Source organism: Ylistrum balloti, unplaced genomic scaffold (assembly GCF_031769215.1).
Source record: "Ylistrum balloti isolate Yb309-2 unplaced genomic scaffold, AGI_CSIRO_Ybal_v1 Utg370230, whole genome shotgun sequence".
NCBI lineage: Eukaryota > Metazoa > Mollusca > Bivalvia > Pectinida > Pectinidae > Ylistrum > Ylistrum balloti.
Genome location: NW_026782190.1, coordinates 534319 through 558199, shown reverse-complemented (window position 1 = coordinate 558199; position 23881 = coordinate 534319). Strand labels below are relative to the sequence as shown.

General features: G+C 37.1%; 1 protein-coding gene across 1 annotated transcript in view; it reads right to left on the bottom strand.

Annotated features, from left to right (window-relative positions):
* Positions 1 to 22150, bottom strand: part of LOC132551970 (acetylcholine receptor subunit alpha-like 1) — a 30475-nt gene extending 8325 nt beyond the window's left edge. The window contains exons 1-2 of the mRNA XM_060216116.1: positions 21717 to 22150; positions 3833 to 3877 (exon numbers count right to left, since the gene is read on the bottom strand). Coding sequence (XP_060072099.1) covers positions 3833 to 3877; positions 21717 to 21911 — 240 coding nt within the window. The 5' untranslated portion in view covers positions 21912 to 22150. The remainder of the gene's footprint in view (positions 1 to 3832; positions 3878 to 21716) is intronic.
* Between the last annotated feature and the right edge of the window lie 1731 nt (positions 22151 to 23881).

The window sequence follows — 23881 nt, the reverse complement described above, 5'->3', positions numbered from 1 at the left end:
AGTTTTTATATGTACTAAATATTTCTTCCATATTAATATATATACAATATTACAATGCCGACATTTCTTGAAGGTTCATTTCAACTAAAACAGAAAAAAGGACGAACATTATCGTCGTGACGAGATAACTGTTATTTCAGAAAGAAGTAATCTCATACAGGAGCGTAACTAATTACAGAGATTTTGATTTTACTAGATAGAGTTCAAATTAATCTTGGGTGAAAAATTATCATAGTAAGCAGAATTAAATCGGTTACCCGTTTAAATGTTGAAATAACATGAAATAGTTTTAAAACAACAGTTTCCAGTAGTTTTCTTGAAAACATTAAAATTTCAATTCCATTTGGATTTTTTGTCCGGCTTTTTCTGTCTCTCTACTTTTCGTTCAGATTTAAAGATACTTTTTCCTGATGTCTTAGTAATTTTAAACATTCGAAACTTGATCTTGAAACAAAGAACTTTATGTCTTAGAATGGATTAAGGTTTCACATCATTTGATATATTTAATATAAAACCGTAAGTCTTGCAATTGAAATATTTTCTGTTTCCATTAAGAAATGAAAATCGAAATGGTTAATAAATTTTCAAGTTCTGGATTCTTAATGGTCAAATATACGGATTTTATTAAGTTACTCAAACTAATATCAGGGTTGGACACAGTGACGTCACAGGACAGCAGTAAAGCAATACATTGAAGAAAAGAATAGAGGACCAGGAACGGCCTATATAATGTAAAGTATGTTTTGTCTATGTACTATCTCGGATACTAAGTAAAATAGAAAGTTTTCTATATACACATAAAACTTGTCATTCTCGTTATAATGCATTTCCTTGTATTGTCATTACAACTCCAGAGTTCTACCCAAGATCCATTAACACATGTGGTTATGATCAGAAGAATACCTCAGTTTAAGGTCAAATTTCATTACAATTGCGAATCTTATATAAGTAACAGAATTATTCAACCGATCTTACTCTCCTTGAAAATGACGTTTAGAATTTAACGAATAGTGACGCTTACATTTTCACTATGTGAGTGAATGTTCAACTGGACTGACTACAAATATCTGATCTCCTTGCTTCGCCAGACTCTTTTAATGGCCAAACGTTTGCAGGGAAAATTGAAGCATATATAGAAACATGATTTATATGATGTATTATGGAAAGATGATGCTACATCGCAATGCCAGTTTATGTATCTCCTATAAAGCGTTAGCTAATTAGGCAGCTAAATATAGAAAGCACATTTTGTTGTTAATGTTAAGACACTCGTGAATATCATGGCAGTCCATTGATAAACATTAATAACGATAATCCATGTACTTTATTGTGACTCGTGCTATTGCAATCCTTATAATAAAGCGTATTCTCCAGATTAAATTGGCGCCTACAAACAAACCAGATACACCATGAACTTTGCATATCATGCTCGTAAATATCCAGATATCTGGCATCTTAAACTTGCAATGCCACCTGGCCAAACTTCACGTGACTGGCACGCCCACCACCCAATCGCCCTACTTTCACCGCACAACAACATGCACAGACAATAAAACAAATGTGTATGTAACCGGCCACACAGATGTACATATGTACACATAATTAACCCGTATCATTTCCAACAAAATTCGGCTAAAGTGTAAAGTTGGCGTTCGTACATGGTCTTAATCCAGTAGGCCATTCATCCAATATATTACACGCATGTGAACTTGAATTGGCACCTCTCTTGCGCGTGCGATATTTTCTCGTGTTACGGAAATATATAATCTGCTCAAAGTTTCGATTGTCCATTGGTTGATTCTACTTCCGGTTCGTTGCATGTCTTTATATCCGTTACAGCATACTAATCTCAGTATTCAAAATAATGGACTGATAATACAATGAATAGATCAGTCTTATTTCATGGACATCTGAATTTGAATTTTTCAGAAACTGTTGATTATGTGTAATTGATTTAAAAAAAAAAAAAAAAACGATTTTGTATGTAATTATATAGTAACACAAGGGAATGATACATCTTCAAAACTTTCTGGTAATCCCGCAAAACACTCTTTATTTTCATATAACTGATTTATTGAAATAAAATCGGTATATAAAACGTTACCTTACAATGAAAGTTTCTATTAAAATCGGTTGAGATGGAAGCATGGAAATTCCATGGAAAAATGATTGTGTGATAACGGACAAAACATTATTACATTCAATTAACACTAATTCAGTATTTCTAAATTGCTGCGCTGTCCATACCTTGCCATTCAAACATTTAGAACAGCATACAGTAGAATATGTACCCGGAATCTCTGGTCCGTAAAATGTAACAGCGGTGAAATGTCGCTCTCAGCAAATCTTACATCATATAAATATGTATGAAACAATTTGTTCGGAAATCAATAGAAGTGTTTCTTGCACTTGGTTATTATATGGCGAACGTTAGCTTTTCTAAAACCGACAAATCGCGTGCTGCAGCGTTATTACAACTAGGAATGCACGTGCAGCGTGCTCGTACATCGCGTGTTGGTTACATATCCCGGCACACGTCAACCACCGTTAATAATTCGACGGTAAGAAAATTTGAGGTTCCTGATTATATGTTTCGTACAGAACGGTAATAGAGAACTTTCCGGTTCTGTGTATCTTCTTACATAAGATATCTGTGCGCGTGGACATACGATACTAGCATTTCGGATTTCAAATGGTACATCCTGAAATCTGGAATTAAGCAATTCAGTGTTGTAAACAGGCAGGTGTGTGTCGGTACTTGTTCCTAATAGCGACCCAAATACCACAGTACAATTGTAGCAAGGCCATCACATCACCAATACGTACTACATATTCAAAAGTCGATTTCAAAGACATACCGATTTATCGAAGGAGTCTTGAAATAAAATTGACACATTCTCAGAATAAAGAGTATTGATTCGACGATTGGTTCTCATAGACAAAATGTGATTTTACATTATGATATATTTTGAACAAATGTATGAAACGATCTACGTTTTACACATATATAATTCTAAGTCACCAAAGCCGTGATTTGGTGTTCCGCTATGCAATTGTACTGTACTTCCGGAAGATCTACAGACCAACCATATACTATATCAATATAAGACATTGTTTATGTTTCACGTTACGCAGGTACCTTGTTTAGCTTACATCGATGACAGGTTAGCTATAAGATCGGTGCAGACTGCGATCCTAGCTGCTCTCTCTGATACCGAACCTTTAGTGCTGCTAGGGCTTTCGTCCATGGAATGTCTAGTTATAGATACAACGTGAGCAATCCGGACTAAGTACAATTGCTTTGGTCAACTACAGTAAAATAAATCAATCTGAATTAGTGAGCGCATCGTCCATCATTGACCGGGGTATCGTTACATTGGCGTCCGTAAAATAGGCGATTCCGTACTTTAAATGTGATCTAACACATGTCTGCTGATTCTATCGTCGATATCAAACATTTATGACTTATACTATGTATGAAATAGCGGCGATAGGAACCACTACGTTTGCTGCCGTCTCTCCGAAGGCGACGGGCTCCATACTCCGGAACGACGAGAAGGTCTATAGACCAGAAATACAAACACTCTAAAGGCATAGGTGAATGTATAGTTAAAATCAAGATTTATCACATTAAATCTGGTATGTTATTACAATAACTCATCGATGTGTTTATAAAAAGCAGCAGCAGCTATAAATTCTGTTGTATATTGTGTCAATTATACTACAATGTTAAAAAAGTTGTGTGCTAATGACTATGATATTGATTATACCACCCCATCCTCCTTTTTCATAGAGGGAGCTAGATGTATTAAAAAGTCCTGCGATGACTTACCTGACGAAGCCAGACATTCGTCGTCATGATCTGGTTCTTTTCATCCTGTAAACAATAAAAAAAATCATTATATTCTGAAAAGATTATTTCTTTACCGATTTAAAAAACGTATATCCATTATGCATGCTAGATCTAATGATAAATAAGTGCACTTTTATACTCACTCAAAAGGCATTTTAAGTCTATAACACAAAAAAAAATCTTCACACACTGACGTGCATGTGTACATTATCACAATACGTTTGGTAAAAAAAACCTCGTAAATATTACGTCAGAAAAACCTTACATCAGTGTCTTTAACATGAACATGTAGCTTTAAGTATCCCATTTGTTTCTGATGTTTTCATCTATGATACGCTCACATAAAGATTTTCGATTATACGTAGGTGCGGTTAAACCAACCACAGAGAAATCAGCATCAATGCACCATTTTCATGACGTCATCGTGGAATTATGTAAAGTACACTTCTCCTGACACCTTAACAATGACGTCATAATCAACAGTCTCGTGTCACAAAAGTAATATTGATCGTAAGTGTCTTTTTCCGTTTGCCCTGGAAGAAGGGATTGTAAATTGTACCTTATATCCCAATTCCAACATCATGAAATGAGATTAAGTTTGGGATCTTCGTACATGTCGTACATGGCAAGACCTCGTTTTTGTGTTTCCTATCATTTGATCAAGTAAGGAAGGTGATGTCTCTGTACATACAAAAGTCTTTTGTTCTTACGGTCATCCGTAGCTTTAAATGCCAGCTAAACGTGACCACGTGGAATTTGAGTGACGATAAAAGGGAAGCGAATGATTTCCTTGACCCATCATCTATGTCGTCAAATGACCTTAGCTGTTGAATAGAGGCAAATCCACCAGAAGGGATTCCTCAGGTCTCCGATAAGAATTCCAACATGATAATTAATGTTACTCCATTAGCAAAATTAGACCACATACCGACACAGGGTATTAACATACATCTTGCGTATTTATGTTGATTAAAATAATTTTGTCATAATGACATGTTTGACCTTGAAATCACCAAGACCTGTTATCTGTAAGGCTATAACAAAGTTATACACTTCTAAGTTTGAACGGGCCTGTTTTCAATTAATTTCATTAAACAAGTGTGAGAAAGAAACGGAAAGCAAGGTTGTTCGTCAGGTGATTCTCTCAGGATATCCAATTCTGGCGGTCTGTGTGACAGTAGAGAGTAATGACAGGTGATTCTCTCAGGATATCCAATTCTGGCGGTCTGTGTGACAGTAGAGAGTAATGACAGGTGATTCTCTCAGGATATCCAATTCTGGCGGTCTGGGTGACAGTAGAGAGTAATGACAGGTGAGAGGATATCTGACTCTGGCGGTCTGGGTGACATGAGAGTAATGACAGGTGATTCTCTCAGGATATCCAATTCTGGCGGTCTGGGTGACAGTAGAGAGTAATGACAGGTGATTCTCTCAGGATATCCAATTCTGGCGGTCTGGGTGACAGTAGAGAGTAATGACAGGTGATTCTCTCAGGATATCCAATTCTGGCGGTCTGGGTGACAGTAGAGAGTAATGACAGGTGATTCTCTCAGGATATCTGACTCTGGCGGTCTGGGTGACAGTAGAGAGTAATGACAGGTGATTCTCTCAGGATATCAAATTCTGGCGGTCTGGGTGACAGTAGAGAGTAATGACAGGTGATTCTCTCAGGATATCCAATTCTGGCGGTCTGGGTGACAGTAGAGAGTAATGACAGGTGATTCTCTCAGGATATCCAATTCTGGCGGTCTGGGTGACAGTAGAGAGTAATGACAGGTGAATCTTCATGATATCTGACTCTAGCAGTCTGGGTGACAGTAGAGAGTAATGACAGGTGAATCTTCATGATATCTGACTCTAGCAGTCTGGGTGACAGTAGCGGGTATGATATCTGACTGTAGCAGTCTGGGTGACAGTAGCGGGTATGATATCTGACTCTAGCAGTCTGGGTGACAGTAGAGAGTAATGACAGGTGAATCTTCATGATATCTGACTCTAGCAGTCTGGGTGACAGTAGAGAGTAATGACAGGTGAATCTTCATGATATCTGACTCTAGCAGTCTGGGTGACAGCTGACTGTAGCAGTCTGGGTGACAGTAGCGGGTATGATATCACTCTAGCAGTCTGGGTGAGAGAGTAATGACAGGTGAATCTTCATGATATCTGACTCTAGCAGTCTGGGTGACAGTAGATGAGACTGTAGCAGTCTGGGTGACAGGTAATGACAGGTGAATCTTCATGATATCTGACTCTAGCAGTCTGGGTGACAGTAGACAGTAATGACAGGTGAATCTTCATGCTATCTGACTCTAGCAGTCTGGGTGACAGTAGAGAGTAATGACAGGTGAATCTTCATGATATCTGACTCTGGTAGTCTGGGTGACAGTAGAGAGTAATGACAGGTGAATCTTCATGATATCTGACTCTAGCAGTCTGGGTGACAGTAGACAGTAATGACAGGTGAATCTTCATGATATCTGACTCTAGCAGTCTGGGTGACAGTAGAGAGTAATGACAGGTGAATCTTCATGATATCTGACTCTAGCAGTCTGGGTGACAGTAGCGGGTATGATATCTGACTGTAGCAGTCTGGGTGACAGTAGCGGGTATGATATCTGACTCTAGCAGTCTGGGTGACAGTAGACAGTAATGACAGGTGAATCTTCATGCTATCTGACTCTAGCAGTCTGGGTGACAGTAGCGGGTATGATATCTGACTCTAGCAGTCTGGGTGACAGTAGACAGTAATGACAGGTGAATCTTCATGATATCTGACTCTAGCAGTCTGGGTGACAGTAGAGAGTAATGACAGGTGAATCTTCATGATATCTGACTCTAGCAGTCTGGGTGACAGTAGAGAGTACTGTATGCTGTGCCACAATCAACAAAAGACTGTTACCTCACCACCATTTATGTAGATGCACCTCTTATTTGTTGAATACAACAAAACGACCATTTCATGGGTTTCGTTCAGTCAGTGATTCCAAAATAAGTTTTCGAAATGAAAATTAAAATCGTTTAAAAACCTTTTTATCATTGGTATTTTCCCCACGATATTCTTGTTTCATTGTCCTGTCGATACAAAACTTTGCTCAAATCAACCAACATCTCCATCCATCTTTGACTAAAGAATGACAAAATTGATTGATATGCTGAATTTTGTAGCTTTTTCTACCATCAACCCAATGGAAGTCAACTTACACCAAATGATTTCTAAAAAAATCAAACATTGCAAGGTTTTATAGAAAGATGTTTACATTTGCCACTTTCTCTTAAACAGCTGCTTTCTCTGAAAGAAAAAGATTATTGTTATGAGAAATGACTCATTAAGATAAGACGTTTTTGTGTAGCACTTTTCAATTAACAGTAGATGAACATATTTCCAGGAACAATGGTATAAAAGGATGTTAACCTCTTGACCTATGACCTTAATAAATAGTTATAGTGCTATTATGTAGTACTTTCGCTGAATAAGCTGTAAATGTTGCTATATCAAGCACTAACATCAATGAATGGTGTATTTGGACCATTATAACGGTAACAGTTCAATGATATGTAAGGAGTAGCGTATTTTATTTTTTCTTATTTTTATGTTTTTTCTTATTTTTTTTATTTCTATTTTTTTTCTAATTCCTTGGTTACCTTGTAAGTTTTAAGAATATCACACTCTTACAATGTACAATCATGCCATCCCATATCCGAGAATGTAACGTCCACCTACCTCTGTTGATCTGTGATAGACCCAATTTCAGGTTATTGTAATACAAACTAAGTGTTGCTTTTTATTTTTTACTTTGTTTTGGTTACGTAATCTAATTGCAGAGTGAGCTTGTAACCTTGAAGTGATGTGATGATGACCTTGGTTTTAATGAGGACTGTGATTGCGACCAACGGCAGCTCGGTGAATTAGGGCGGAAGTGACTGACACTCATATCCTACCTAGCAACACTATGGGGGAGACAAAAGCTATGAAATGGCCAACAACACACGCGGTAATGTGCCACATGATCTTTTTCGGAATTCAAAGTCTGAGACCTGACCAATGAACATTTCCTTGGCTCAAAGAATGGGTCAGTAAAACTCATTCCCGCGATTCCCAAAGATCGGCATCATTAATTTCAGCAGTCTCAATCAAGTATAGTATTATAGAGTTCTGATATCGCCCGTCCGCCTTTAGCCAAACACCGGCCGTGTATGCACTTAAGCAGACCCTTGCTTCCAAATGAGAAGACTTGTCGACCATACAAAGGCATATGATATTGTTATAAAACACTCGAACTGCGACCCTGAATTAATGAAACTAGTCCCTTACTGATCCCGTCCATGTTTACATGAAGGACCAGGATAATCATTGTCGTTTTTATGGAAATTTGATCAGAGTCATTCTGGTTACACTGATAGAGTCTACATCAACGACACGACTGTCAATGAACCCGCGGCAACGATATCCCGGCATTCCGTACTACACTGACCCTAAAGTTAACTGTAATAACGACGGCAACAGGGAAGTCTGAGATTGAACGAGAATTTGGTAATAAAGCTTCTTACCAATTGAGCTCAAATACTAATTTAAGCAACTTGCTCCATTAGAAAACTTTCATCTTTAATCGCATGAGCGACCTTGAGGGAGTCTTTTCCATTCTCTGTCGATGCTAGGTTATAATTACGCAGTTTACATTAGATTAGTAATGTATAACTGTAGACGCGATATATGTCCCCCTGAAGAGTGGTCGACCACATGTCAGCCAATTGCCCATTTCTTGAGCAACGTCGATTTCTTATACAAAGTGTCTAATTATTTGCTCGGACAAAAATGTCGAACACAATTAAATCAAGCCGTTTGGAAACTCTTATCAAGATGTGCACTTGATTTATTATTGTCCTAACACACCACTTGAATCAAGCGCATAACTGACTGAGATTTTATAAATAAGGTAAGATATAGCAGGTAGGCAACAACTAGACAGGAAAGCGTACCGATTTCCAGAATATGACCGATTGGAAATGCTGTAATTTAATTAGGTACATGTTTGACTGTTCGGTACGATAAGTATATACAGACAGACGCAGGTTGATGTTCGTTAACTCCAGGGGTCTGGCAAGTCGATACGACTGCGCAGTGACCCTACCTCGGCACTGATTAAGAAAATGCTGGCTCAAGTGAGATATAAATAAATGTTTTTTTGCGAATCAATGCCCACTAGACGTTTCACGGATTGATTGCTGGCGCGAGTGTCAAATCGTTCTGGGACCATACTGGACGTCCGTAATGAGATGATTTGCGGGTAGTCTGTCCACTGACAGAACGAATTAGGACGTTTTCCCCGATGTCCGACATGTATCAATGACAGATCCCAGTATACATAATCTGAAACAAAACGTCAATGAATCATTCACTGATTCATTGACGAAGTGACGTTATTCAGGTCTTCATCTTGCTCATATTGTTCGTCGACGGTCGATCCAAGTAAAGTCGTAAGCATGGAAAGACAACTTCTGATCATATAAGGATAGAGATTATTTCCAAATAAGATCATGGCGATCATGACTCTCTCCCTTCGCGTTAATCAACCTGAATCTCTTAAGCCTTAGGTTGAAGTATCAGGCGTAATACTATCTAGAAATGGAAAATTTACAATAAGGAGTTCGACATCATCAAGCTTATCAAACATCTTACTAGAAAGGTGTCCTTTTTGATTGCGCTGTGAGCGGTTGAAGTAGAAAAGTTTGTCTAAACACTGATTTCCAATTTCGGTGAGTATATACGACGGACATACTCAATAAATGTGTTGTGTTTGCAAACGAAGCATCTTTACATCTTAAAGTGAAGTTGAAAGGTTCAGCTAGGTCTTTGTGACCTGCTTTGTAAAGATCTTCTATAAATTCCATCTCGTAAAAATTAAAGTGAATAGCAACGTCAGTACCCATAATTTGGAAGACCTCACATTTCAATAATTTCGTCCGCGGTATTTTTCACGAAATATGCTCCAATATACAATATACCCAAACTGCATCACCAAGACGTCTGTCATCATCAGAAAGTAAGACAACATGAAACATCTTGAAAGTACAATCATGGATTTATATTGTGATAAATGCATTCAGATTGTCGGTTCTTACCCTTCGGAGATCTCCGTCGTCCGGCACGTACAATGTGAGTTTGCCCATCCAACACTAAGGTAAACGGTGTTCAGTGCTTGCTTCCGTGACTTTTCCCATCTAATTTCATTAACCCTATGGCTAATTGCAAGTGTTCGTGACGTCATCATCGCCTATCCAGACGTGCAATTATCGGGAAGTTGGCGGGGGACGGGCCTCATCCGTCTGTGGACGAGGCCGCATGCTGTTAAATACGTTATCACGGGCAAGTGTAACTATTTGTCTCAGTTACGGCGCGGGAAACAGATGGATGCGACCAATGTTCTTTATTTGGTGATGACCCCAATTTATGTATGGCAATATCAATTTAAAATTCCGTCCCATGGCTTTTACGGGTATTTTGAACCAGTAAACAAAGTTTATCTTAAACCACAAATATATAATTACATCTGCGGTGTAGCCACGGGCCTGCTTATCATATTATCACAAAGGTCTTTATAATTTATCGTCAGAATTATATTTATGGAAATGTAACATTTTTAAAATAAACATATAAAACAGCCGAAAATATTGAAGTTGACAGCTTAAACAAATGGACACAAACTTTGTTTGCCTTTTGTAACTATAACACCCGTGACGAAACACTAGGGACTTTTATACAATAAAGCTACAAAGGAATATTTATATCGTAAGTAATAACGTTTAAACTCTCACATATAGTGAATGATTAGATGGTGCCAAATTGATGGAAGTGGAAAACTGATGGTCTTTAAAACAAATCATATTTACAGACATGTAACTTATTTCACAACAGATGATGGGCATGCGTGCAGTGGTGAATGCCTAATGGACCGAGGGACTGTATCTCAAATCACAGCAACGCCATGTTTATACGAGACCACGTGATACCAATTAACAAACGGTCAAAAGCCGTAGTATTCAATAGAGCTACTGAAGAAATGCGGATGCTTTCTTAAGAACACGAGCACATGTGCTATACATTGTTTTCGTATGTCATATTTCTTTAATACATCTATCATTAAGTGAGATTTTTCAGGACTAGTAGAATTAAATAGAATGTGGATTTTGAAGAGCTTCCAAGGGCTGTGACCTATCATAAATATACCCTAATGTTCCATACAATATTCAAAAAAATAATGAACACTTTCATTCTGTAGTTACAAGAAGTTTCTTTCCAAAGAAAGATAAACGGCGGTACAACAAGTATACGGCTGCATCACACTGGATCGTTTTACGTTAAAAAACAGATCTGGAGAAACCAGACTTTTTGCATGTCCATATGACATAGCTCTGTGTTTCTCCTGGCTTGAATTCATCAAAGAGTTTTTCAAAACAAGTAACAACGACCTTGTGAAGTCATTCCGTTTCATTTTTATCTACCTGAATTTGAAACAAGGATGCGACTGACTCTTCTAACTCGCAGTACATTTAATACAAACAGCTGGAATAGCTTTCCACGACGACGTGATTCAGATTCCCCTACCGTGAATTCCCATCTCTACAAAACAACATCACTGCTTTCCCGACAATTGACAGATAAATTTACAATGAATGGTTCCTCGGAGAGACGCAGTTTAAGATACTGTATTTCATATAGCGATATGACTTAAGTAATGTTCGATGTTTGTTAATATGCCTTGCGGTTTCGTTTTATAAAGTCGCGTATGCCTAATTGTACTAGATCTCATTGCTCTTCTTTTCAAGGGCCTCCGAGGAAATATTTCATTTGTTCCTATTTTGGGATCATTTCGTCAACTTTCAGAATGAATCTAGATCTTGTTGACATTCCGATATTTGTTCGCTGAATTCATTGAACACAAGCGAGCAACCAGTGAACGTAATTTCTAATAACAACACGCTTTGCATTTAGGGTAATATAGGGTCACGTGGGTAACGAATTCAAATCATATAAGTTGTTGATTTCCAGTTACCACATCGATACTTCTCATCAAGGTCATTGACCAGCTTGAGTTTGTGGTAAATTAGCATCAGTCGTGTATAACGTTTGGTCTATCTGATGAGCAATGTTTGAAGAATGCTGACCAATTGTTGGTCATCGGTTGGTTAGCGGGGATGTCGAAGTCCATACACGCGCGACTGTAACGATGATCTTATAGACATATTTATGGTCTCGTTTATCAAACAATTATTAGTGATCAATGCATCGCCGATATTCTCCGAAGCCTACTTCATTACAAGCGTCTGTTTGACACCACTGGCCAATAATCAGATCAGGAATTCAATTTGGCTGCCGTTAAATGACACATTTCCATTGATTGGTCGAGCGTTTTCAATGGAGACGTCACGCTTTCTCGTGTGAATTAGTGCACGTGCAATGTACAGTGTGCATGCGTTATTATACACTAGAAAGGTTACGGACACCGAGGTTATGTCCTCATGTTTACACCATATCATGCTACTGGTGAAGGAACAAATTCTGTGGCAGTCGTCGGTTGGCTTCAAATTAAGTGTTCACATTGATTTGTCGGTAATACAATTTGTCACAGGAATACTTCCACCGAATCAAACATCGATGTCGTACATTGGCGCGGAACGTTAATGTCAAGGATAAATGTATTACATCGATGTTGTAACGAACCATCTTGGTTTTCAGTAGTGGACAATACTAGTATATGGTTAATGTCTTTCCGTGCAATCCACTCCCATAATCAACCGATTGCTAAAATTTTCATTTTTTCTAAACTTCATTCCTTATTACTTGAATGGATATTTTGAAATTAAAAGTTAGCGCGGGATTGTATTCTCATTTCCAGAAAGACATCTTAACTGATAAAATGCGCTCTCTATCAATTACTTTAATACGTAGATATATTGTAACATGCGTTTGTATTTACTTTCCTTTGGATGGAAAAACCACAAATTAAAACCAAAAATTGCACTCAATTACATCGGCGTTGATGGTTTCCATTCTAATTACAAGTTCTAATGAACAATGTCGATGTCCTTGATACGTAAAGAATGTTAAGTATAGTGAACACAATAGTGATTTAGATCTGTTTGTATTATACTCCTGTAAACTGCACCTGATAAAACATAGTTAGAAATCTAATATCGCAGTTAGAGAAGATTCCGTAATAATTAAAAGCAATGCCATATTAATTACCCGACTGAGAATTGGTAGACGTAATGACTATGCTTAAGACAAGTGTTCAGCATGTAGCTCGCATTATGTTGAATGGCATCATTGTAAACTCAATTCGGCTTCGATTCGTTTACAATCTTTCGAAATAAATAACACCCAGTTATAATAAACCTGAGCGATACCGTGCGCGAACACGTGCAATGAGCGTATTGGGACGCGCAAACTGACGTGTTTATAGGCGCGTCGTTCCGCTTATTGCCGCAATATCTCTCCCAAGGTTTCGTGGACAATTTTACGCCATTTACAAGTGTAACGTTCACATAAGAGTTTAACAATGACAACAAACTCTCAATCGAATGAAATTCCTTGAGAATTACAAGCTTATTGAAGCATGTACAGTACTTTATGTTGTCCATATGTTACCCATATACGACCAGACATGGCCACGATTACAATGCCCACGTGTTTATAGTGAAGTATCATAACACGCTAGCTCACTTCCTTCTACAATGGGATTCACATACTGGTCGACATCGCTTTACATACCAGGCCACGTACCTGAATAGCAAGTGTTATGGTAGTTATTGTCTTGTTTCAAACAAAATTAACTTGCCTGCATTGTACGTACATAGGTCAAGTCTCGTTAGTCTGAGTGGCTTTTGTTACATTAATAAACAAAATGAAGCCATAATGTACCACAATACATATAGGATATATATAAATGTTTTTTATTATATTGATAAATTCATGTTTTCAAAATATTTTTTTTAGTTTCCGAAGTGGCCACAATTCATTTGCTACACCATTCACTGGATCATCATTCTGAATACCCTCCTCTCCTCCCTAAAAATCAGTTACGGCTTCCAAGGTGGTGGAAGAGTTGCAGCTAATCCATTCTTTTAGTAATTTAAAGTAAAGATATCTACACAGTCACCAACCAACAGATAAGTTTATATTGATGAAAAAAAAAAAAAAAAAAAATCTGGATATCGTTCAGGTATCATGAAAATAAAATTCACATCAAATTCAACATAAACTAAATCACATAGTTTGAAATACTAATTATATAACAAGAGGCCAACTGGGCCTGCATGTTTCATCTGTTTTTATATTTTAAAATGCCCTTTCTGTCAGCTGACCAAAACATGACCTTTGACCTTTTGTTAACTTGCTAAGAAATGTGTTCGAAACTTGTGGCATTAAAAGTGGGTCAAGGTCATTCATTTGAACAAAATTGAAAGCTACTCGCTGAGGTATAATACTGACGACTTGTTATGTTCTTTGGGCCTTTGGTTAATAAGCATAGGTCGTTTGAAGAACTTAAATCCTGTGAAGTTAAAGGTGGGTCAAGGTAATCATTTAACTACCTTTTCAAGACCTTCAAGCCAGTATGTTGCTGTCGAACTATCGGGAAGAGGTTTTTCGAAGACTGAACACTTTTGACTCATGTGACCGGAAAAGTAATTCACTCCGCACTAGCGTGCTGAAACTGACATGAGTCGCAGGTGATATCACATGAGACATCACCTATATCACAATACATCTTATTATATCGACTAGAAGACGTAAATTAAGTCTGGACCACAAATAAAACTACAGCTACAGTACAAACGGTGTCGTTTTACAAAGAGATAAGGCCAACAAAATTGGCAGTAATTTTGTAATATTGATCAAGAATGAATTTCTAATAAAATTGCAATGTAAGTTTGTGTCTAACAGTACATTGCTGATCAAATAGGTAATGACGACAGAAACAATTACATTACCAGTTCATATCCAACTCTTACGTTGAATCGGCGAGACGCATGTTTAACCATTATCTATCGAATGTAATAAAACACATTGATGATCCAGATTGTGAAAGTGAGTCCACCATTTGTTCCATATAAAAAAACTAAAACAAAAGATAAAATGCAATTCTATTTACAAAAACGTCAGAAATAAAGGAAACTATGCGAGAGTGTGACAACAATAAACAGTGTATCGTCACATGGACGACAGACAGAGAGTCCTGTAGAACCCTATAAACAAAGTAGACACATGTATCTATAGGGCAACGTAGGCCGTCTTAAAGATAGTGTACAGGTTATTATACTGCCATTGTTCATAAGTTTCATAAGTTGTTAGATAAGTTTACTTACATAAATGTCAGTTGTGCAGGTTATGTAAATCTTCGTTACTCTGTCTTCTGATAGGACCTTTACTTTACCAGTGCATTATGTTTAACCAGGCACAGTCGATGTCTTAAGCATTCCTTTATCGTTTTAAATTCCTTAACAAGAGAGGTGCATATCATCTCCTCTCTGAGCCTTTGTTAGTGACTAGAGAGTTTGACAAGAAGGCATTGTCCAATCATCTCCTCTCTGAGCCTTTGGTAGTTACTAAAGATATTAGAAGGTAGGTATTGTACAATCACCTCCCCTCTAAGCATTCGTTACTGGCTAGAGATCTTGGCAGGTAGGTATTTGTTTGGTGGTGAGATTGTTGAATACAAGTCAAATAGAGACGTACACTGCGAGCAAACATGAAAATATTTCACAAGTCGTTATGTGCAAGGACAGAAATCACGACTCGTTTCTACCCGCTGATTTTAGCTGATGCTGGTTGAATAATTGATATATTTTCCATTACAAATTTTCAAGCAACACTTTATATCGGCAACTATAACTAAAATTAATTGACAGCACACAATACAAAATGTATATAATAGACAAGAGTCATTATGTTATATAACATACATATATCACGCTGTGGGAGACCCGACCAGTTACTGTATTCGTCATCAGAAACTATCGGAGTCTGTTACATAACAGATTACATCAGGTCTACAGCGATGTATTACTTATTAATCAATATTTATATTGCTTTATCATATAGAAAGTGTAAAACGTATCATGAAATGTGTACATGACTCATTACAACTATGTACACGACTCGCAAAATTATAACGTGTGTACACGACTCATTATAACGTATGCACACGTTTCATTATAACGTGTGTACACGACTCATTATAACGTGTAAACACGACTCATTATAACGTGTGTACACGACTCATTATAACGTTTGTACACGACTCATTATAACGTATGCACACGACTCATTATAACGTGTGCACACGACATATTATAACGTGTGTACACAACTCATTATAACGTGTGTACACGACTCATTATAACGTGTAAACACGACTCATTATAACGTGTAAACACGACTCATTATAACGTGTGTACACGACTCATTATAACGTGTGTACACGACTCATTATAACGTGTAAACACGACTCATTATAACGTGTAAACACGATTAATTATAACGTGTACACGACTCATTATAACATGTAAACACGACTCATCATAACGTGTGTACTCGACTCATGAGGTATGTACAAGACTCACTATGAAGTGTGCACTCAACATATAACGTGTGACTTCGACTCATTATAACATCAGGGTCTGCCTGGCTTTCGATAAATGTCAAATGAATCCGCTTTAGAGATGGCTCAAACCCTTAAGCTGAAATTTCCCTCTGGTGGGATAAATGATTAGAAAGACTGGCTGATAGAATTTATACAAAAATAATCACCTTCGCATTTTGTTCATCACAAAGAACATTTATCTAATATATCTTCAGCATTTATATCATATCATATTTGTTTTTCTTGTTGGTGAAGTAAAAAATCACACTTTTATTATTACCGTTATATTATTATTTATTACCGTTTACAACACTATTAAGTTATGAAGCCAACGACCCTTAAAAGCGAGATGAGTGTACACTAATACGGACTGTAACACACCGTAACCATCTTAATTCGGAGTAACGCAACAGGCAATCATAAGAATAAATAGAATTACACACAAATAAAATACAATTACACTCGAATATTTTCACGCAAGAGTGATCAATCCGGAAGTGTTAATCTGAAAACGCCCCTCCCCCACCCCATCTCCAAGACCATTCTATTATTATGATTCTGTTTGCAGTCGACACACTGTGGTTTAAAATGTATCACAACTACTATGATGATTTGTGAGATTCCACATATTAATAGCAGAGATGCTTTCTTACGCTCCGAACCTGTTTTCCGTTTGACTTCTAAGCGGTGTTGATGTAGTGTGGAAACCATTTCCAGTACAACTGCTTTCAAAGTTATCTATAATCTGTTACAAGTACATAATTTAAGGAAAACTAGATGACATCTTTTCGGAACTTTAAAATTTATCTTCGGTATGAAATCTAACACAGTTTAACGTAAACGGAACGTAGCACACCCAAGACAAGACAAAAACCTTATGCAAGGTTTAAATGCGTAGAATTACATCACATTTTTTTCTGCATAGCATTTTGCATATTTCTTGGTAGCACTTACGGAAATTTGATTTCTGTGGCTTTCTGGATTCTGTATTGTGCTGAAGTTAGTAACGGATGCGATCTCCAACCCGATGCTGGAAATGCATTCGTTATTCGAATCCCCAAACTGTATTGCTGGTATAAAGTAAACTGCATGAAAGAAATAACCATAATTATCATCCGAGTCTCCATCCTCCTACCCAGCGGATTCGTTATTAGAATGTTCAATCAGATGCGTTTTTCGAATCCCAATCTGCAATCACGAATACGTTGCTTACTTCAGCCCCTTCGTATTGCCGCTAGGGTGAAAATGAAATAAATGTATGGCTTTCGATCACGTCTCAAAGGATATAATCTGTTAATTAGATATCAATTTCAATCAGTTTATTATATTGTATTAATCTGTCTGATAATGAAATGAATTCGTTTTCATCATATTGTATTAGACGTTATCAAACTACCTCTAAAGAAATGTTTAAAAATCGTATTTGTGGGCTAAGAAACCACCATCCATATTGAAACTGTGATATTTTGTTTTATCTGTAAAACAGATATTACAGGCAGAAGTAGTACAGTAAAACCCTCCCATAACATACAATTTGTACCCGATTGTTACGTTGATTGCATATAAAGTTGTGAAACAACATCCCCGGCAATAGGTTTTTATTATTCTTATTAAACAAATACACTTTCATCCAATCCTGAATTAATGTATCATAATGGTTGTAAGTGTATGGTGGGCAATTCAAATGACGTGTTGTTGTAAAGCTCATGATCAAACTATCTGACGTCAAAGAAAGTGCCTCGCAACAGTGAAAAATAGATATCATATCATGCACGTGAAATATATATGATCTAAACGGGAAATTTTGAGACATCCTCAATATCTCTTGCATGTGGTAAACACTGCTTAGTGGATGTTTAGTCCCCGAGGTTTGTTGTAACCTGAATGTTTTTATTCATACACTTGTATTTAGCGTTATTTTTGGTCAATATTGAATATTATGATCATTTTGGCTTAGCTTTGAGGTTAGTGCAGTTCTTCTCGATCAGTCGTCATCTTTGGAAGGACGAAATAGCTGTATGATGCAATTTGGCAACTGTATCTAAGTATTTTGTACTTAAAGGCACTATTGACTTGTGTGTTTCGCACAATTTTTCTGAACAATCCTAAATTAAATAGTATACCAGACAGTGTTTTGACACATTTTTTGTGGATCTAAAATTTTCATGTCCATAGTATCTAGTCTTGTTTACATGATTTCTTTATTGGTAAGGGTTTATTTTATTCTTCTTGATACAAAAGTGTGTAAAGGTAGGAAATATTCTCTGAAAATATTGGTGTTTTTTAATTGTACAATATATACATTCTCTTGTGTGTATATGACACTAAAAATTTATTTAAATCTACTCTAGATTTACAGACATCCTTTAACTTATTTAGTGATTATTGCCAAATATTGAAGTTGTGAGACAGCACACAGAAAATTAATTTGTTGAGTTTGGGGGAAAATAGAGACCAGGCTAGATTTACTTTCTGGTGAACAGAAAGACATAAGAATGTTTTGGGATTTTTTTGGGGAAAAAAACTAATTACACAAACTATTAATAAATTACCTACATGTAAGTATGATTTAAAGGGATTAAAAACGTTGTTATTCTTAAAATAAGACCATTAAAAAGTGCATCACATTTTATAGATTTTTAAAAGTTATAATGTTTATCAGTTATGTTGTTATCATCTTCCTTGTCCTCTCTGTGCCGCTGGTCTCTGCAATAATGTTCCCTATTGTTAACAAGATACTGTAAACCCGTTCCTCAAATATAACTTTTGAATTAGAAAAATGTATAGCTCAGCAGACGTGACATAGAGTCTATTGTATCACCTCGACGTCCAGGGTTCGATTCCCCGAAAAGACAGGAAAGTTATTGGGCCATCTGCTGGACTACGTGATTTTTCGTGATTTTTCCCCGGGAACTCATGTTTCCCTTCACAATAGATCTCTCGTTCGCTTTCATCAGGACAAAGTGATTAATATAAGTTTTTATAACTTGTAAAAATCAAAACAATAGTTCAATTTACTGTATATTCAACATCTCCAATACAAACAGGGCCTCTAGAAAGCTATACGCTGGACTAGATAATCTTATTGAATTATTTGTATTCATGTCAGTGTATTATCGAATTCAAATCAGAAACGTGTCTTAACCTGGAGTTTTTATTGCCACCGGACACGAGACCCATCAGTATAGTGTTCGTCTGAATTATATTGTCTCCTACATGTAATCGGCAATTCTTAAACAAAGATACATTCTAAGGTCAGTAGATAGAGTTTGACTTCGAAGTAATTTCGATAAAGATACCCTGCCCCCCAAAAAACAAAGAAGTTTTTCTAAACAATGCGATACATGCAATGACTTTGAGATAATGGAATTTTGAAATTGAAGATGAAATTGCATTCAAAGGAAACATCTTTTTGTTCCAGATTCAAAATCTGTCTGTAAATCACCAGTTTACTGCAAGCAAAGTGAATGTACTCCAGGATACAATGTATCTTGTCTTCTGTAAGTCCAGTTTCAATTTCCTTTTCATTCGATTCATGGTATGATTTAAATGAAAAAAAGAAATCAAATGATAAACCAGGGAAATGTCTTTATTGTATGGACATTGTTTTCACTTACGCATGCGCATGCCTTAGAGTCCAGTCAATACCAAAAATGGCGACCAAAATATTTGACCACTTGTAAACTAAGCCAATTATAGGCTAGTTTTCACATAGAAAACATGTACTTATCCTGGCCATGTGTGCGGTAAATTAACCCAATGAAGATGATTATCGATATGATATTAAATCAATGAAGAAACTTCCGATATGTCGCTATAATTTAAATATCTAAGAGAAACTCTACGTTTCACGACCGTCTTTACTCCATTCGTATGTTGTTTGTGATAAAAGGGTGATAGATGTCTGTGTCTAAAACAGAAGGTCATTAGGAACCATTGGATAGCTAGAGGGAGAAAGGAGGATAAACAAGGGTCGGGTGTTCTGGGGCAAGGAGATAGGGAGATGTCGGAGACAGGACAGGAAGAGATTAGGAAGTCGTAAGGGCGGGGACATGACACAGGAAATGTGCAATGGAGAAGGTCTGAGACAGTGTGGAAAATGTGTCCGGGAACAGGACCAAAGGGAGAGCTGGATAGGAAGATTTCGAGGCAAACGGGGTACGAGGAATGGGCCAGAGTGAGAAAGAGATCTTGAGACGTTGATGTCAGTGGGAGACTGAGATAGGTAGACGCCATGGCTAGCGTAAGAAAGGGACTGTGAGATATTGGGTCTAGTGGAGGAAGAGGAATGAGAGACGTCTGGGTCAGTGGGAGAAGGTGTCTTGAGGACGTAAGGGTCAATGGAAGGAGCGGACTTGCCAGATGCTAACGCCAGTGGAAGAAGGGGGCTGAGAGACGTTGGTGCCAGTCTGAGAAAGGGCCGAGGAGACGCTTGGACCTGCGACTTTAATGTAATTTGAAAACGCGCCGGGACTTGAATAGAGAATAGAGATAGGTATAGGGAGACAAGGGTTTAGGACCACCGGTTCATTTGATGGACATATTTGGACATATCTTTAACCAGTCGAAGCAAACAAATCATCGTGACATTCAGAGTATTTTGTTTAAATGCCAAACTTAACCTCACAGCACACAATTCTACGTAATTTGATCAGCTCTCCATTATTCCTTACAGTGTCTCAGGAACAGCGTAACTGAAGACGCAACGGAATTACCAAGCTTACACAAATATTGTACCAGGCTTTTCTGTCGGATAACTTAAACCAACTTAATAACTTAGGTTACTTCATCATTTGCCCTAGAGATATTTCTGTTTCAAAACCATTTATATGTGTGTTGTGTATTGTATAGGTAAATTGAAAGTGAGATTATCTATTATGAAACGAAGGGGCATTGTCTTGTCAGTGGCGCCATCTAGATCAGGGCAAGAGTACTAAAGATAATCAGGTGTGTGTTTTATTATTACTGAATGAACAAAACACACAAGTGGATCTATGTAACATTTAAATTCCACCAAGAAATGCGTACAAAGCCTATAAGTATACAATATGTGTTTATATCGACATGTGATACGTGTGTTGTGTAAGTCGTGCGCATATACCAAGATATCATTGCCTAGTATCAGTATCACGTGCGAGAGCCTACCTGAGAGCTAGTGTAAACATATGGTGGTGATGTAACAGCGCCCCACACTTCCATACCCTATATACATTTATACTTACCACGTCTATCAGCTGGGACAGTCGTATGCCCATCTTCACAACAAGTTTGTCCGAACTGTTGCTGACTGGTCTTATAAGTTTGTTATAGTGTCTCTCCACCAGGAGGTCGTGGTATAGTCTTTTGGCATCGTCACTACCCCAGGTAGGTATGAAAAAGGCCAATAGCCAACACCCGATCGCGTATAGCCACAACATATTGCTCCCTCTTAATAGTTCAATCTCACTACCGTACACTTTTCAGTCAAATCATGAAGTTGCCATTTGTCAGAAGTTTCGGTGAACATTAGGTCTGCTGTCTATTCACATTAGATTGATTTCTTCTGTTGTACGATAGGCCTCTAAGTATGCCGTGTTGCTCTCGCTCTCTCTCGCGCGTGCTACCGGCTGTTACAATCAACAGTCTGATAATATGTATACTCCATTTACGAAAGTATGCAAGAGTTCACTGCTGTACGCATGGCTCTGTATGTATTGATCAGCGCCATCTGGCGGTGTTGGAGGGAAACAGAGAAAGGGGAAGCAGCATTTTAATGCAAAGATTTTTTTTCTAACCGAGAAAAAGAATACATTCACACTGGCAATATCTTAAGACGCACTGAGGCGCAGCCATTTGACGCGTCGACAGGGTCATCCTAGAAGCGCGATGAATGTCGGCTAATGAAATAAATCAACAGATTTTTTTTATTGATTTTGGACATTAGAAAACATGAAAAGGGATGTTTAAAAACTTTTTCGCGTTAGAGTAATATCCAAATGAAAACGATATGTATCTACTTGTGTCTAAGAGAGTTTCATTGCTTATGTGATGTTTGTAAACAATATTATATATTTGATTCCCATTTAGATTTCCTATACCGGTTTTGATATACCTCCAGTATTTTATTGCACATAAAATTTTCGGTACACATACAGTGTTCTACTGTAGAATTGCTGATCAAATCGGGTTTTATTACATTTGTAACTTTATGATACGTGCAAGTTAGAAATCGAACAAAACCAATAAACAAAGCCGAAGCAGAAAAGATTGTGATATTTTCAGAAATGAAACGACACGATCTGTATGTTACAGGTGTTTAACTGTATATAAACTCAGAGACTGAATGCATCTCTATATGAAAATTAAATTATCATACATCTCCTCTGATAGGACGTTAGTTATCACGTGATGACTGAATATAATTAACCCTTATAACGGTGTAGAATGCGTGTATATTACTCCAGTCATTTTGACATCACACTAATTGGGATAGAATTTAATTTTTAGTTAATATTTTTTTCTTTTTCATACGGATTACAGATCCCAAAAATCTATCTACCGTAGGGATTCCCCCATCCCCAACCCCCAAAATTGGATCAAGGAATTAAGGATAATTGCTCACTGGACCAACTTCGATGATTACATAAAAACATTTGTGTAACACTGGATAGAAGAATTGCCTGTCAAGTCAGAACAATCAGTGTAACAGATCCAGATTTGCTTAAAACTTCAATAATAAAACATCATTCTGACAAAACATCAAAACCATGAATATTGCTAAAAAGCATTCTAACGTTGATGAATTAGCTTTTTTGCTTTTTGTTTTTGTTTTTGTGAAACAGGATATAAAATTAATCAATAATAATAACACTACTGGGTTTATAGAAATGGTTTAAACAATATTTGTGTATTACAGTTATAAAATTATATGTTTTACTTCCACATTTGAGAGTTTATGACTGTGCAATGTTGGCCTGCGGGGATGATAAGAAACTGTTTCAAAGTCCAAATTCAACTTTTGGGTTTTTGTTTTTGTTTTTTTTTTGGGGGGGGGGGGTTGTTTTTTTTTTTTTTTTATTATTATCATTATTTTGTTTTTGCTTTTATTTTCAATTCATCCACGAAAATAACATCAGCAGCAAATGCTGAATGGTGCATTGGAATTTTTTGCTATGCAAATTATTCTTAGCAGAAATGCCGTTTTGGTTCAGGAATTTACAAATAATGACATCAGGACCGTGCAAAACTCACCTCATACATATTTGACTAAGCCGTTAAAATGACAGTTTTTTATCAGAACAGAATTGTAATATATTGTCTGTGCTTTACGTGATTGCTTAAACGTTCGGAATCAGAACCAAACCATGATTAAGGAAAGTAAGTTTAAACTTATATTTTATATCTAAAT